This window comes from Lonchura striata, chromosome 4 (assembly GCF_050655825.1).
Source record: "Lonchura striata isolate lonStrDom1 chromosome 4, ASM5065582v1, whole genome shotgun sequence".
NCBI lineage: Eukaryota > Metazoa > Chordata > Aves > Passeriformes > Estrildidae > Lonchura > Lonchura striata.
The window spans coordinates 2,350,346-2,366,075 of NC_140706.1; the positions used below are offsets into that span (position 1 = coordinate 2,350,346).

The 15,730-nt window shown below is 59.7% G+C and overlaps 2 protein-coding genes across 2 annotated transcripts; one reads left to right on the top strand and one right to left on the bottom strand.

The window, feature by feature from the left end:
• Window positions 1–210: 210 nt before the first annotated feature.
• On the bottom strand, window positions 211–8,620 carry AUP1 (AUP1 lipid droplet regulating VLDL assembly factor). The gene is made up of 12 exons (XM_021526809.2): window positions 8,511–8,620; window positions 8,089–8,226; window positions 7,510–7,660; window positions 6,212–6,399; window positions 6,003–6,075; window positions 3,941–4,014; window positions 3,211–3,277; window positions 2,091–2,196; window positions 1,832–1,978; window positions 1,536–1,696; window positions 1,299–1,387; window positions 211–491 (listed from the first exon to the last, which is right to left on the bottom strand). The coding sequence occupies exons 1-12, from the start codon at window positions 8,558–8,560 to the stop codon at window positions 443–445; spliced, it is 1,293 nt and encodes a 430-aa protein (XP_021382484.2). The 5' UTR covers window positions 8,561–8,620; the 3' UTR covers window positions 211–442.
• A 15-nt stretch (window positions 8,621–8,635) lies between these two features.
• HTRA2 (HtrA serine peptidase 2) lies at window positions 8,636–14,562 on the top strand. Its single transcript, XM_021526810.3, has 8 exons — window positions 8,636–9,368; window positions 10,226–10,430; window positions 10,525–10,719; window positions 10,853–10,885; window positions 11,321–11,429; window positions 11,849–11,918; window positions 13,921–14,016; window positions 14,245–14,562. Exons 1-8 carry the CDS (start codon window positions 9,007–9,009, stop codon window positions 14,408–14,410), a joined length of 1,236 nt encoding a protein of 411 aa, XP_021382485.2. The 5' UTR covers window positions 8,636–9,006; the 3' UTR covers window positions 14,411–14,562.
• Window positions 14,563–15,730: the final 1,168 nt, after the last annotated feature.

Sequence of the window (15,730 nt, forward strand, 5' to 3'; positions counted from 1 at the left end):
CGGCTCCGCCCGCTGGGGCCCGCGAGCCGCAGCTCGCCCGGCCGCGCCGGCCCCGCCGCGTTGCCCCTTTAAGCGGCGCCTACGTGCGGCGCGCCAGCAAGCGTCGGCTGCGGCGCGTGCAGACCCGCACGGAGCCGGCCCGGCCCCGCCCCCCCGTCCCGCTGGCCCCGCCCCCCCCGTCCCGGTGCCCGCACAGCCCGAGCCGCGCCGGACGCTGCCGCCGTTTATTTCCGCCGCTAGGGGGCGCCTCCGCCCCGCCCGTCCCGCCCGCGCGCTCCCGGTGACACCGGACCGGACCGGAGCTCCGGTCAGGGGTTGCCACCGGCCCGGAGATCCGGTCAGGGATTGCCACCGGCCCGGAGATCCGGTCAGGGGTTGCCACCGGCCCGGAGCTCCGGTCAGGGGCTGCCACCGGCCCGGTCAGGGGTTGCCACCGGCCCGGTCAGGGGCTGCCGCCGGCCCTTGCCGCTCCGTGCTTCTCAGCGAAGCGCCTGCGGGAGAGAGCGGCCTCAGACACGGCGGGGCTGGGAGCAGCCGAGGAGCCTCCCGTGAACCCACCCGGGGATCGCCCGTCTGGCCAGGACACAGCTCCGAGGGACCGGGACAAGGGACCGGGACACGGGGACACTGCAGCACCCCCGGGCCAGGTGCTCCCTCGGATCCGTTTCGTTCCAGGCTCACCTGGAGCCCAGGGGAACGGGTGAAGGCAGTAGGAGCTGCTCTGGGAGGGGCACGGGGACAAGTCCCTGCTGGGGACAATCCTGCTGGACCAAGCGAGGGCAGTGAGGGGCTGTCAGGCTGCCCATAGCAGCTCATGGTCCCCAAGAAAACACACAGGATCTCTGTGTCCCTGCCAGGTGTCCCAGTCAGGGTTTCCTAACAGGATGGTTCCCTCAGCACCACCTCAGCCATCCAGAGCCCAACAAGCCCAGCCACACTCAACTTCCCCTCAAACACATCCTCAATTTTCTGTATCTTCCTAAACCAAGACCCACACACCACAACTGGCCTCTTGTGCCAGGATTTGCCTCATGAAAACCCTGCACAGAGTTCAAACTCACTCCCTGTGCCCTCACACCAAGAAGGATTAATGGAGCTGTCCCTGGTGCCAAACAGGAATGTCCTGCTCACACCAGTGGCACCCCAGAGAAACCCAGTCCCACGGGGGCTCCCATCAGCCAGACATGGAAAGCCCAGTGCCTGGGGCACCTCGGGTGCTGCTGGGGCCGGGATCTGGGGGCTTGGGCAGGGGGAAATTTTGTGTGGCCCTGGCACGGGGAGGCGTGGGGGGCTCTCACCTCCTGGCATAGTCGTACAAGGCTCGTTTCCTCTCCTGCAAGGACAGGTGACGCTCCACGGGGGACTTTGCAAACTGCTTTGTAGCCGGCTAGAAGAGAAAGCACAGGAGCCATCAGGAGACAGATGAAGCAGGGGCCTCCTTGGTGGCCCTGCAAGGACCTGGCATGCCAGGCTCCATGCCCTTGGCTAGTCCTGAACACGAGCCACCAGAGCAGGGAGACACAACCCCAAAATACCTTGGAAGAAGGCGCAGCCACAGAGCCCTGGATGCCAGAAGCAGCTGCAGCCTGGGAGGTAGATGGGGCAGGCAGGTCTTCAGCCTCTTTGCTCTCAGGGAAGAAGGGAACTCTCCCCTCCAGCAAGTTGGCAATGGTGGTGTCCACACAGTTGGTTTGGACTGTGGGGACAAAGGGAGATCAGGACGCTCCATCCTGGCTGCCAGCGTGTGCCAGTGCAGCGGGGACAAGGTTTCCTCTTTCAGACCACAGAAGGTGCTCCCACGTCCCTGCTGCCACCCCAAGTCCCTGCTCACCCAGGTCTGTCTTGATGACCTCCAAGGGCACGTGAGGCAGCACCTCCTTGACCTGCTGTGCCATGGCCACGACCCGCACGTCCTCGGGAGCACCCCTGGGCAGGCTGGGGGGCACCCTGGGCCGGGCTGCCGGGTGCTGGCTCAAGGCTGCAGAGAAAGCACAGCGGGCACAGGGTGAGGGATTGAAAGTGGGCAGTCTGTCACCGAGAGCAGACAGAGTCCCCCCAAAAAGCAGAGGCTCCATAGGCAGGATCCCCACCTGGGGCAAAGGGCAGCCGTGCCGTGTGCCTCAGCCTCTTCATGTGCTCGGTCCTGTCGGCAGCGGTGATCCGTGTGGATACCACACCCAGCTCCATGGCCAAGAGCTGGGGAATGCAGAGGAGTCACACGTTAAAACACACAACACACACAGCCCAGGCAGCCCCTCCAGGCTGGGGAACGTGGCAGGGGTACATGGAGCCATGGTGAGGGCAAGAGGGCTGGGAACTGATCTCTCCAGAGCCCGAGAAGGAGCAGGAATAGCGATATCATCCTGCCAAAACGGGCTGACAAGGAGATAGGAGATGTCTGGAGCTGGGAAGTACCCAGCACGTACGGGCAGAGTGGAGAAACAAGTGCTTTGTATGATTTGTGGCATTATAAAAAGGGAGTGAAAGGTCTGGACTCAATGGGAAGAGTCCTGACAACTGCAGAAAGGCTCAAAGTGGGGTGGCAAATAGGCCATGAAATAACTGAGTTCTTGCAAAAGGCAATAAACATGAAATGTTTGAGTCCTAGATGCTGAGAATTTTAGACTTTCTGTGCTTTTTAACCCCTGAGAGAACCCTGCATTTGACCTGAGGCTGTAGAAAAAGGTTTTAAAATTAAATAATAGAACTAAGATTATGAGTGTGTAGTTTGATTAGAAGTGTGTAACACCACGTAGTAAAAAAACTTGGTTTTAGAATATAATAATATATATAACAAAATAAAAGTTTTAAAACAAAAACTAGTCCTTATTCATAAGTTTAAGTAGTATTTTATATTTAAACAAAAAAATCCACATTACAAAACACATGTAGTTAATAATTAAGTTAAAAATAAAAATAAAACTTATAAAAATAAATACATAAGCATTTTATAGCTTATTAATAAAATACTACAAAATTCACTACTTATAAAAACAAAATATAAGTCTAAACACAAAATAGCACCTCGAACACTTTCAATCCCGACCTTAACAAAAAAAACCCCAAAAAAACCAACAACGTACCAGAGCTCCCAGCACACACAGATATCCAGAAATGCCCTCTGCAACTCTGCCTGCACCCTGCTCTCCTCTGTGCCCACCCCTGAAGTGCAGCAGTCCCACACGCCCCTCTCCCACACCACCCTCCTACCTCCTGAACTCGGAGCGCAAAGTCCTCACTCCGCTCGTCCGCTCGTCTGGGGACAGACGGCATCCACCTGCGTGGGGACAACAGCTCATGGAGCCAGCCCTGCTGGCAGCAGCCCCTGGGGACACCCTGCCAGGGGCAGCCATGCCATCCCCACCTCCCTGCTCACCCCACAAAGCCCAACACCCACTCCCGAATCCAGGACATGGCAGAAGGCAGAACTGGAGCTCAAGTGTAACACGAGGGATCTGCAGTTCCCAGAAAGGCCTTAATGAGGATCCGTGGCCATTTACATGGAAGTGGGAAACGGGTCACCCAGAATTTAGGCAGACAGAACCAGGGAAAGGCTGAAATACAAGCCCTACATTTGATTCCCAGTCTCTTTCACTGCCCTCGTTACAGCAAAGCTACTCAGCCAGCTTGGGCTCACCCAGGCTTTAGACCACCCCACTCCCAGGGGATTGTAGGGAGAGACAGGGCACTGAGCTGAACAGGCCTGGAGAGAATCACTGCAGAACACCTGGAAACTTGAACTAAACACCTGGAACGACTGAGACTCCTCTCCTTCCCCAACAGGAACCCCCTCCACATTAGAAGCTGGACACGGCCAGGCCCAGATGTGCCAAGCCCAGCCCTGCTGAGGCACCCAGGGAGGGAGCTCTCAGTGCCACAGTGACACCACAGTCCTGCCCACCCTCAACCCTGCCCCAAACGGAAGAGAGAGACGTAGTACCTTACTTGATAAACTGTGAAGGGAACAAAGAAGGTCCAGAGCAGCTCTGTGATCCAGGAGGAGTCAGCCACACTCTGGGGAAGAGAGCACAGTGAGAGCCCACCCATGGAACAGGAGGTGGTCGAGGTTCCACTGGGGAAAGAGGTGGGCAGAGCACACCTGAGCTGTGGCTGGAGGATTGGGAAAGGGGGAACAGCAAAGCCAGTGCGAGCAGGGCAAGCCCCAGGGCAGCTTCACCCTCAGTGGTCATCACCAGTTTTCACTGCTCCCAGTGAAAACTTTCCTCCCACTAAGACAGCAGCAAGACTTTTCCTCAGTATCCTCAGTCTGTCCCTTCAGAAAGCTACAAAAATGCCTGAAAACCTACTTAATGCTTCCTCAGAACCATGAACAATCCTCCCTCATTCTGGTGGCAACAGCCTCTCTGTGATGTCCCAACTCCTGTAAGATCTCCCAGGGAACAGCACAAGATAAAACAGCCTCAGGTTGTGCTAGGGGAGGTTGAATATTGGGAAAATTCCTCCTTGAAAGGGCTGTCCAGCTCTGGCACAGCTACCCAAGGCAGGGGGAAGTCCCCATCTCTGGGGGGGGATTTAACAGCCCTGTGGATGTGGCACTTGGGGACATGGTCAGTGGTGGCCTTGGCATTGTTGTGGAATGGTGGGATTTGATGGGCCCAGAGGGATTTCCTGAACAATTCTGTGATTCTCAGACAGGCTCGTGCCTGGTTTATCCCACAGCCTGGGAAGAGGAGCTGCAAATGAGAAAAGCCCTGAAAGCCCAGAAACAAGATGAACAGAGAAGCCTCATCTGGATAAAGTAATCCTCAGAACCCTAAACACAAAAAGCCTGAAGTGATGCCCACAGCCAGATTTCAGTTGCACTGCCTGTGCCACAGAACAACACCCTCCATGCAACTGGAGCTGGAGCAAATTCTCTCTTAACCCCAAATTTGATGTTTGGCCCAACCCAGTGCCTAATATACATTACACAATTATATAAGAAAACTTTTTATAAAACACCAATCAATCTATTCAAAATATCACATCTCCAATACTTCCAGCTTAAAATCACGCCAGAAATCCACCAGGATTTACTCAGCCAATGTGCAGGAAGCACAAAGTCCTGCTCAGACTCTGAAGGTAAAATTTGAGCCAGGAAGTGACTGTAACCAGCACCTCCACATAGACCTGCTGTTCTCCCTAACATGCACGAGGGAAGAGATACAGAGACACAAAGACACACAGCTTGACACATCCCAGAATTTCTCAAATGAACCAAACCCATAAAAGCATAAGATATTCCTTATAGACTGTCCAGAACAGAAGAACTTTCTCACTTCTCTGGAGGAGTCATTCAAAATTTAACTTATTGCTAGAAAACTGCACCTTCACCTACACTTGTGACCTGCCTTAACTCTGTCTCAGCACCCCTGGCCTGCCAGGGGTGACCAAAGCTCTGCCAAATATTCCTGCAGTTCCCATCCAGGTGACTCCTCACCCTGCCAGGGGCTCCTTTGCTGTGTCCCACAGAAACACCACAAGTGACAGTCATGACTGGCAGCTTTCTGTAGTCACCAGATCATTAAAAAATCAATATCAAAACAAGAAATTCAACGAAGCCTCGCTGAGAGCAGTTTCCCTGCAATGCCTTTGGCAGTGCTGCCATTGCCCTCATGGACTTTATCCCAGTGTGGGGCTGCTCCTGCACCACTGTCCTGTATCTGTGCCAGGGGCACCAGGGCCTCCAGAGCCCTGCATGACCTTTGGCATGAGGATTGCCTGCAGCTGGTCTTTCACAGCACAGAACTCACCAAAAGCAAAGCAGACTGCACTCTGGCCATGGAAGCCAGAGGCAGAGGGACAGCCAGCTGGGCCACCAAACAAATGTAACCAGGGGAGTCCTGACTGGCCAAACTCTCAGGGAAGCCACTGGGAACTGTGTTAGCCCTGAGCAGCTGGTTCTAGAGTGCCAGGACACGAGGCCAGGCCACACCACAGACTCCAAAGCAGAAAGAAAAGCTGTACCCACCCTACACCCTGCCCCTGTGCCCACCACTCACCACAGCCACCAACGGCCTCCGGACCTGCAGGGCAACGGGCTGGACCTCATCCAGGATGGAGAAAGGCCAGGAGCTGGAAGGGAGGAATTCTGCAGTGAATGATCCCTGAGCCATCCAAAGCCATTTTGTCACAATACAGCAGAGCCATTCCCAGACACCCTGCTGGAGGAATTCCCACTCCCCTGCTGGAGGAATTCCCAGTCCCTCACCTGAAGCGGAGCAGCCCGGCCCTGCCGTTGGTGGCTGCCTCCTCTGGGAACAGCAGCAGTGGTGGGTTCCCCTGGTGGGCCGAGTATTCCTTCAGGGAATCCACCAGCTCTGCACGGCTGCCTGTCACTCCCAGCTCCATGAATCCCCGGGACCAGCAGATGAACCCTGGGGCACCACTCAGGGCAGGCTGCAGGGAGAACAGAAGTGAGGAGGAAATGCCACCCTGCTCACCCTTCCATGCCCTCCTGCCCCCCCAGGCCAACCTTCCCAGGTGACAGAGGTGACAAAGTGCCTGCTTGTTAGCAAAAACCCCTCTGGGACTGAGAGTGTTGGCAGCACTGGTGGCTGAGAACTGCCAGGCCTCAGCCCCAATTCCACAGGAAATGGATTCCAAATCATCATTCAGACTGTGCCCTGCCTGCCAGACACATGCACTCCCAGCTGCCTGTGTCCCTAGTGTTTTCTCCAGCTGTCCCTGACACACTTGGCAGGACACACTCTGCTCCCAGGAGTCCCCCCTCTCCAGGCCAGGGGTAAATCAATGGCTGTGCAGGACACAGGAGCCACCCAGACCCTGCTGACTCACCAACTCCACACACAAAGAATTTTACAGGACAGCAGAGACAGGCCAGAACTACCCAGGCACCACCAACACACAGCTCCCTGAGCACCCTCCATACACCTCCCAAAACTGCCCACCCAGTGCTGGGGGAAACCCCACAACCAGCCCTGTCCCCTCATCCAAAAGGGCAGAGAAGGAAGCAGCTGCTGGGATCTGTCCATTCTTCCACCAAAATCAACCCCCACATGTAACAGCTCCTGCTGCTCCTCACCCTGTTCCACTTTTCCATGCAGAGCCCAAGAGTGACACTGAGCCACAGGAAACACCTCAAGATTAACACCCTGAGTTAATAAATCAGATCTGGAGATGAAAGTTTCCAGGATCTGAAAGAGCCTAGAGGGAATCTGCGCCAGAAACTGGAGTGACAGGACAAAGATTAATGGGTACAACTGAGAGAGGAAAAATTAGGACTGGATATTAGGAGGAAATTTTATGGGTGTGAGAGTGGTGAGGTTGTCCAGAGAAGCTGTGGCTACCCCCTGAAACCCTGAAAGTGTCCAAGGCCAGGCTGGACAGGGCTTGGAGCCACCTGGGCTGGTAAAAGGTGTCCCTGCCCATGGCAGGGCGTGGCACCGAGCGGGCTTTAAGCTGCCTTCCCTGACACCACGGCAACCCCGAATGGAGCAGAGCTGCCCATGCCCCGCCCTCGGGGAGGAGCCCCGGCCGTGCCCTCACCGTGTTGCAGGAGGTGAGCAGGCTGACGACGTTGTGGTCGAAGGGGGTGACATGGTTGGCAATGAAGACCCTGGTGCTGGCCCCGCGCAGCCGAGGGTCGCTCTGACGCACCAGCAACCCCAGCACGGAGCACATCACACGGACAATGAACCTGCCAGGGGAACAAGGATCTTCCTCGAGTCCTGCCCTCCAAAACACTGCTAGGTGACACGTCCAACAGGCAAAGACCCAGGAATTCTGGTGGCTGGACAAACGACACTGGCACCAGATGGAATGACCCGTCTGGTGCAGGAATTGGTGTGGGGCTGGGACTGGGATGAGGGCAGCAAGCGCCCTCAGAGCTTCTCAGCAGCAGACCAGGCTGATCCACGTGCTCCAAACCAGTCCCTGAGCACTCCAGAGGCGGCTGCCAGCTCTGGGCTTGTCAGAGGAAGCACCTCCCAGGCTCCTGCAGACAAGGAGTCCTGAAGGCACAGATCTTTCCCTGAGCCAAGCCCGCACAGCTGGGGACACCCAGGGGCTGGGGCAGCCCTGCCACCACCCCACACCCACCCCGGGCAGCATCCCGAGGTCACCCACCGGCGCACGACGCTGTCGGGCAGGGCGCAGCTGACCAGGAAGACGTGGACGCCGATGAAGACGCGCAAGACGAGCAGGCAGAGCCCCACGGGGGCGTAGAGCAGCAGGGCCAGCAGCAGGAACCCATCGGTCGGGAGCCTGCAGGGACACGGAGCGGCCGGGGCCGCCTGAGCGTGGCCGGGACGATCCCCACCCTGGTCCCGCCCCGCGGCCGCCGCTCCGCGCGGTCCCCCCCAGCAAATCTCCCATCCCACTTCGGGACCACCGCGGACCCTCCCCGCTTCCCCTCACGGGTCACCCCGACCTTCCCCACGGGGCTTTGGTGGGACACCCCCGCCCTCCGCTGGCCCCGCGACCCCCGCCCAGCGTTCCCTCAGTTCTGGCGCGGCTCCCCCAGGAGTCCGCGCCGGGCGGGCGCTTACCGGTGCGAGTCGAAGAGCCGCTCGGGGCCCGGGGCCGCGGGCGGTTCCATCCCCGCCGTGCCGGCGCCTCACGGCCGCCCCGCTCCCGCCGCCATCTTGCCCGCGGCCGCGCGCCCGGCCCGCGCGGGGCACGCTGGGAGCGCGCCCCCTTCCTGGTCCGCACGGCACCGCCGCAGCACTCTCGCCCCGGTCGCGGCCCTCGGCGGCTCCGGCGGACTCGGTGAGCCGCTCTGACAATGGGGCTGCCCTACTCCGCTGTCGCGCCGGTTATCGGCGCATCTCGCTGACGGCGGGACCGTAGCTCCCAGCGGGACTACAACTCCCGGCGCGCCCCGCGGCAAAACGCTTTTCCGGCAGTCTCCTCCTCGGAACTACAACTCCCGGCGTGCTCTGCGGTGGAGGACAGCTTTGGGCTGGCCCCGCCTCAGGACTACAACTCCCGTAGTGCCCCGCGGCTCAGCACCGCCCCGGCGGGGCGCGGTTTCCTCTCGGCAGCATGGCGGCAGCGGCGCGGAGGGTGCGGCTCCGGTGCATCCCGGTGCCACCGGGTGTACAGCGCTGGTGCCGAGCGCTGACGGGGACAGCTGAGCCACCGCCGCCTCCTCCCCCTCCTCCTCCTCCTTCCCATCCTCCGCCGCCGTCCGCCTGGGGCCGGTCTCTGGCGGCGGCGGTGGGCGCCGGGGCGGCAGCGCTGGTGCTGCTGTGGGCCCGGGAGCGCCGCCGGTCCCCGCTGAGCGCCGCCGTGCCCGCCCCACCGCCCGCCCCGCCGCCTACCTCGCCCCGCGCCGCCTTCAACTTCATCGCCGACGTGGTGGAGAAAACGGCGCCCGCGCTGGTCTACGTGGAGATCGTGGGCAGGTACCGGCACCGGGAGGTCCCCGGGAGGGGTTTCCCTCCTCCCTGTGCAGTGCGGCCCCGGCACCTTCGGGACCTCCGCCGGCCTCTCCTGAACCGTCCCGGAGGGCTCCCGTGAGCGCCTCGGGAGGCACCGACACTTCCGTGTCCTGCGGGGCCGTCTGGCGAAGCTGCCGCCCGGGCTGCCCCGTTAACGCTGCCTGGGGGCAGCACTTGGTGTTTATTTCCCTTTGTGCTCTCTAATGTTCTCACCACGCAATGCCTCCGGCCTCGGAGCACCTCTGTGCATCAGCTCTGCCCTCACCAGCTGGGTGGCTGCTGCTTCCAGCTTGGTGTCACCTGTGTGCAGTGTCACCTTTGCTGCCTCACCGTGCGAGGAGGCAGCAGCTGGTGCTGCTCCTTCTCTGGGTTCCTGACCCACATTGGCAATAATTCACTACCGGCTGGGCTTTGGCCTTGCTGGTCCATCCTGTTTTCCATTCCCTTCACCTGACTAGCAGCAGAGGTTGGGGTGATTGACCAGGACCCAGAGTTGTGAGTCCCGTCCTGCTCTCAGGAAATGTTCCTGTTGCCTCTCAGGTGTTTGTTACCTGCTCCAAGGCTGGGGTAAATGTCTTTTGGCCTTGTCCCTGCACAGGTCACAGCCTCTCCTTGCTCCCACGTGCTTCTGTTCCTGGCAGGATTGTACCTTCGTGGCTGTGCACAGCTCTGGATTCCTGTTGCACTCGTGCCGATTCCCCTATTTCTGCAAATTGCTGGAACAGGGAAGGAATCCTCCATGGTTCCGCTGCCTGTGCACCCTTGCTACTCCCAATCAACCCTGTCCCTGCCACCCCTCCTGAGCCGTGCCCTCCTTGCAGACACCCCTTCCTGGGCCGGGAGGTGCCCATCTCCAACGGTTCGGGCTTCGTGGTGTCCCCGGACGGGCTGATCGTCACCAACGCGCACGTGGTGGCCAACCGGCGGCGCGTGCGGGTGAAGCTGGCCAGCGGCGACACGTACGACGCCGTGGTGCAGGACGTGGACCAGGTGGCCGACATTGCCACCATCAAGATCAAGCCCAAGGTGGGTGCGCGCGTCGCGGCCGCGGGGGACGCCGGGAGGTGGGGGATGTTCCTCTTGTTCTGCTTTGTCCCGCTGACCGTCTCGCTGCCCGCAGCACCCGCTGCCCACGCTGCCGCTGGGCCGCTCGGCCGAGGTGAGGCAGGGCGAGTTCGTGGTGGCCATGGGCAGCCCCTTCGCCCTGCAGAACACCATCACCTCGGGCATCGTCAGCTCGGCGCAGCGCGGCAGCCGCGAGCTGGGCCTGGCCGCCACTGACATGGAGTACATCCAGACGGACGCTGCCATCGACGTAAGGGGCACGGGGGCACGGGAGGGTGGAGGGGGTTCACGTGGAGCGTATGGGGGTTCTGGCCGGTCGCCCTGGGATCGGCCTCGGGATGGGGCTTTTGTGGTCTGCTCACACTCTCTCTCCTCTGCTGCAGTTTGGGAACTCTGGGGGCCCCCTCGTCAACCTGGTGAGTTCTGCTGCTTGTCCCCTTGCTGGCTGGGATGTGCTGTGTGCCCCTTGCTCTGTGCCCCTCTCTGGGAGTGCTTGTGAGTGCTGGGAGGTTTCCTGGAGGGAGAGGGAGGTCTAAGCGTGGCGTGAGAGCTTTGTGCAGTATCTGAGGCATCTGGAGCTGATGGGGCTTTGGTGGAGATGAGGTCTGGCTGGAGCTGGCAGGGCAGAGCCAGGGACTGCATGGACTCATCCTGGAGACTCAGCCCCTGGGTCTTGCCCAGCCTCAGCAGGGTGAGGCACGACACAGGGCCGGCAGCCTGGGAGGGGTGGGCACAGAGGCAGGACCCCAGGCTGGTGCAGTAGTTCCCCTGCTCTCCACAATGATCCAGGCTGGGTCACTGCTGGGATCACTGGATCACTGCATTGGGATCCCAGTGCCCTTTCCCTGCAGGATGGTGAGGTGATCGGCGTGAACACCATGAAGGTGACGTCGGGCATCTCCTTTGCCATCCCCTCGGACCGGCTGCGGAAGTTCCTGCAGAAGGAGGAGCACCGCAAGAGTGAGTGGGGACCTCCCTGCTCGGGGTTTGGGGGAAAAGGGTGAGAGAAGGAAACTTTGGTACAGCTGGGCTCTGGACCCTTCTTCCCAAGAAAAGCAAGGAGAGCAGGAGAACTCTTTGGGGTCTCATCTGGTGCCACAGGAAATCTGTGCAACTGCTGCCTTGCTTTGTCTGGTTCTGTGACACTGGGGAGGGACATTCTCTGTCAAAATTTTGACAGACCATGGAAGCCAAGTCATAGTGCAAAATGCGACACCTGGAACGCTCCCGCTGTGCTGAGAACTGGACTGAGCTGTTGTAGGGATTTGGAATAGCTCTGGATGCTGCCTGCCCTGAGGGCTGTGAGGGCTCAGCCCAGCACTGTTCTAAGCAGGTCTGTGTTTTCCAGCCATGACATTCCATGTCCTTTCCTTCCACAGGCTCCTGGTTTGGCAATGCAGAATCGAAGCGCCGGTACATCGGGGTGATGATGCTGACCCTCACTCCCAGGTACCTGTCCTGAGCTCAGGGGCCAACAGACCGGTCCTGTTGGGGCAGGGATGTGTTGGGATCTTCCCAACTAACTGAGGATGCCTGGTTTTGGGAGGATTAAGCTCTCACTCTCAAATCTCTTTGTGCTTGTGTTGTGGGTAGAATGTAGGCTGGCTCATGGGTAAATTGGAAACTTGGAAGATTCTTCACTGGTGGCGGACTGTGAGCAGATAAAAAGTGCTCTCCTTCTCCACAGGAGGGTGGAGCCAGGTGGGGGTCAGGCTCTGCTGCCAGGGAACAAGGGACAGGACTAGAGGAAACTGCCTCAGGTTGTGCGAGGGGAGGTTGAAGTTGGATATTGGGAAAATTCCTTCTTGGAAAGGGCTGTCCAGCCCTGGCACACCTGCCTAGGGCTACGCTGGAATCTCCATCCCTGGGGGAGATTCAACAGCTTTGTGGATGTGGATTCTGGGGACATGGTCAGTGGTGGCCTTGGCAGAGCTGGGGAAATGGTTGGACTTGATCCTAAAAGTCTTTTCCAACCCAAACAATTCTGTGAAGTGCCCATGTGAGCAAGCAGGACCTGTGCTCTCACCTCTGGGAGAAGGTCACCACCTGCTCTGGTTCTTTGGCTCTTGCAGCCACATTTAAGAGACCTTCAGCTGCCTCATGGGGCTGGTGCTGCTGTGCCATGCTGGGCAAACCCTTTTTGGAGCTGTGCTCTGCCCTCCTCAAGGTCTGGCGAGTTCCCCAGTGCCCAGCAGATGGTGCTGGCAACCGGCAGAACCCGAGGGATGTGGGAGGCCGGCCCAGCCTCCTCCTGCTTCCCTGGCCACGCTTGCAGGGACCAAGTCTGTCAGGAGGCAGCGTGAAATTCCTCGGACACGGCTCCGGGGATGTGGTTCCAGCCCCTGAACCAGTCCAGGGAAAGCACCTGACTGCCAGGCTTGTTTGTGCCCAGCAGGAAGGGCTCCCAACAAGGGATTGCTCGCCTTGGAATCGGGTGATTGCCCTGAACACCCTGAACTTTTCCATCTGGAAACCTTTCCCTGGCACGGGAAGGAGAAGATCCATGTTGGGCACAGGTTCAGGCTCAGACCCTGTTCTGTGTGTGGTGCCCAGGCCAGATAAGAGGCAGTGGGCACAGAGATGTGTCAGAGTCCACAAGAAATCCTGTTTTTTACTATGAGGAGGGTGCTCAGAGCCTGGCACACGTTGCCTGGAGGGTTCTTGGAGATCCTCAAAACCCAGCTGGACACAGTCCAGAGCAGCCTGGCCTGACTGAGCCTGCTGGGGGTTGGGTGAGATGAACTTGAGAGGCCTCTTCCCACCTCTGCTGTGTGAAATTGGGAAGGGAGGGCAGCTTGCAGTGGGCTGTGGGACAGCACAGTTGAGTTCAGCACAGACCACAGCCACGTGGAGAGCCCTGACTGGCTGAGCAGGGACATGACAGGAGCAGAGCTGGGCAGAGACTGAGTGTGTGGGTCTGCAGGGATTAGAGCTGATGCAGTGTTTGAGGGAAGAATGCTGTCACTCTGGAGACATCCAGCTGGAGTGTTGCATCCACTTCTGGATTTCAGTCAAGATTTGGTTTAGAAATCCTAAAATCTGTGGGAAAGTGTGAGCAACTGTGATTGTTTTGACTCTACACTCAGCTTGTGTTGTGTATCCTGCCCAGCTAGGGCAGAGAAGTGAAACCGCAGCAGAGGAGGGGTGGGTCTGACCCTGGGAAGGGTGATGTGACTTGGGGATGTGCATCACCACAGCTCTGATCCAGCTGGCAGCTGCTCCAGGGGTTTCCAGCTCTCCCTGGTGCCTTTGGGATTCTTCTCATCCTCTTGTTTTGACAGGAGGATGACGATGTTTGGGGCTGGCAACTGTGGCTCGTGCTCAGCAGGGTACAGGGACACCAGAGGGGAGGTTCTGTGCCTGGTCTCTAAGGCTGTGCGGCTGCAGGGAGTGGGGTGAGAGCCCTGCTCTGCCTCCAGCTCCATCCCTGATGCTGATGTTCACTCTGCAGCATCCTGGCAGAGCTGAAGCTGCGTGACCCCACCTTTCCCGACATCTCCTACGGCGTGCTGATCCACAAGGTGATCATCGGCTCCCCAGCACACCAGTAAGCGTGGGATTGGGGCTGGGTGAGGGAGCAGCTGTGGGATGCGTTTTCCTCCAGAGCAGCAGGGTTCGGTCTCTACAGCAGAAACCACCTGGGAACCTTTTCCCAGATTCTTGCTGGCTAAGTGCAGCTGTAGAACCTCTGCTGCCACAGCTCCTGCTGCACTTGGAGGACAACACCAAGCGTCTGCCTCACCCTCTGCGTGCTTGATCCGCGTTCTCCCCGCAGGGCAGGGCTGAAGGCCGGGGACGTGGTGCTGGAGATCAACGGGACGGTGTCGCGGCGCGCCGAGGACGTGTACGAGGCGGTGCGGACGCAGCAGAGCCTGGCGCTGCTGGTGCGGCGTGGCTACGACACCCTGCTGGTCAGCGTCGTCCCCGAGGTCACCGAGTAGCAGAGAGCACCCAGCCAGAGCCGAGGGCAGGACTGAGATGTGGCTGTGCTGACCAGGCAGAGACAAGAGGGGCCAGGAGAGGGGCCTGTGCTTGGGTGACGTGTGGTGCAGCCGTTCCTCTCTGTGTTCAAATAAAGCACTTTTCTAGCGGCCCCCACGGCCGTGTCACCTCCTTCCCCTGGCAGCAGCAGTTGCCTGGTGGAGGCTGGGCTGTGTGGGACCTTGCTCCTCCTGTCAGTCCCCGCATGAGACCCCGCGGCTGGGGAGGAGCTCACCGTGCCTCCAGGGACCTTATCAGTGTTCATGGTGTTCTGCCACCTGCTTGGAGCCCACCTGGGCTGGGATCTGACTCCTCTGTGTACCTGGCAGGCAGCTGTCGTGCCATGGATTGATTGTGTGGCCCCTTTGGGACCGGCATTACCTCCCTGGAGTGCAGCAGTGCTGGTGTGCCACGGCCATCTGGTCACATCCCTTCTGCTGGGAGATCTGTGATTGCTCCTGTCACCCTGTGTCCACATCCCCTCCCGTGCAGCAGCTTGCCAGGCCATGGTAAATTGGTAAATTGGTGTCAATGCCAAACTCGTGACGGCTGGGGCGGCATCTCCTGGCCCTGATGTCCAAGAGGGCTGAGGATGGGAGCCACAGCCGGGGCTGGGGCTCTGCCTGTCCCACCCCCGGCTCGCTGTCGGTGCTGGAGCTCTGCTCCCACACACACCCGGCCCCTGGGGACAGCTGGCTGCCGAGGGCTTTCGGGGAAGGAGCAGCTCCGGCTGTTCCTCTCCTTCCTGGAAGAGCCGGCGCTGGAGCGGAGCAGCGGTGAGGGCAGCCCGGAGCCCAGAGGAATGCAGCCGTCGGGCCGTGACAGCACTGCCGAGCCCGGTCCTGCTGCTTTTGGGACATGAAAGAAGCACAGTTCCTCAGGGTGCTGTGGCAAGGGGCGGCTCTGCCCCTGCCATGAGAACAGCACTCCTTTCAGCAGCCCCAGCCTCGCCGGAGGAATTCGCTGCCCCGGCCAGCACCGCCGGCCCGGGGGAAATCGCGGCGTGTCTGGCATAGCTGCTCCGGCTGCGCCGACCGCAGCGCGTTCCAGGGCTGAGCCAGGGCTGAGCCAGGGCCTCCTGCCCCCTCCTCCTCCCAGGCTGCAGGCAGCAGCCGGGGTCCCCGCCGTGGGGAAGGGGCTGGTGGGGTCAGAGCGCTCAGCTGAGGGGTGAGAGCTGGGCTGGACCTCCCTTGGTGGGGTCAGAGCGCCCAGCTGAGGGGTGAGAGCTGGGCTGGACCTCCCTTGGTGGGGTCAGAGCGCCCAGCTGAGGGGTGAGAGCT

Coding starts and splice junctions, on each gene's coding strand:
- AUP1 (XM_021526809.2), bottom strand. CDS start 8,560: ATGGAACCGCCCGCGGCCCCGGGCCCCGAGCGGCTCTTCGACTCGCAC. Junction 3,278..3,940: donor TTCACAGTTTATCAAGTAAG/GTACTACGTCTC, acceptor GTCCCCACGCAG/GTGGATGCCGTCTGTCCCCA. Junction 1,697..1,831: donor GGTCATCAAGACAGACCTGG/GTGAGCAGGGAC, acceptor TTGTCCCCACAG/TCCAAACCAACTGTGTGGAC.
- HTRA2 (XM_021526810.3), top strand. CDS start 9,007: ATGGCGGCAGCGGCGCGGAGGGTGCGGCTCCGGTGCATCCCGGTGCCA. Junction 11,919..13,920: donor ATGCTGACCCTCACTCCCAG/GTACCTGTCCTG, acceptor TTCACTCTGCAG/CATCCTGGCAGAGCTGAAGC. Junction 14,017..14,244: donor ATCGGCTCCCCAGCACACCA/GTAAGCGTGGGA, acceptor TTCTCCCCGCAG/GGCAGGGCTGAAGGCCGGGG.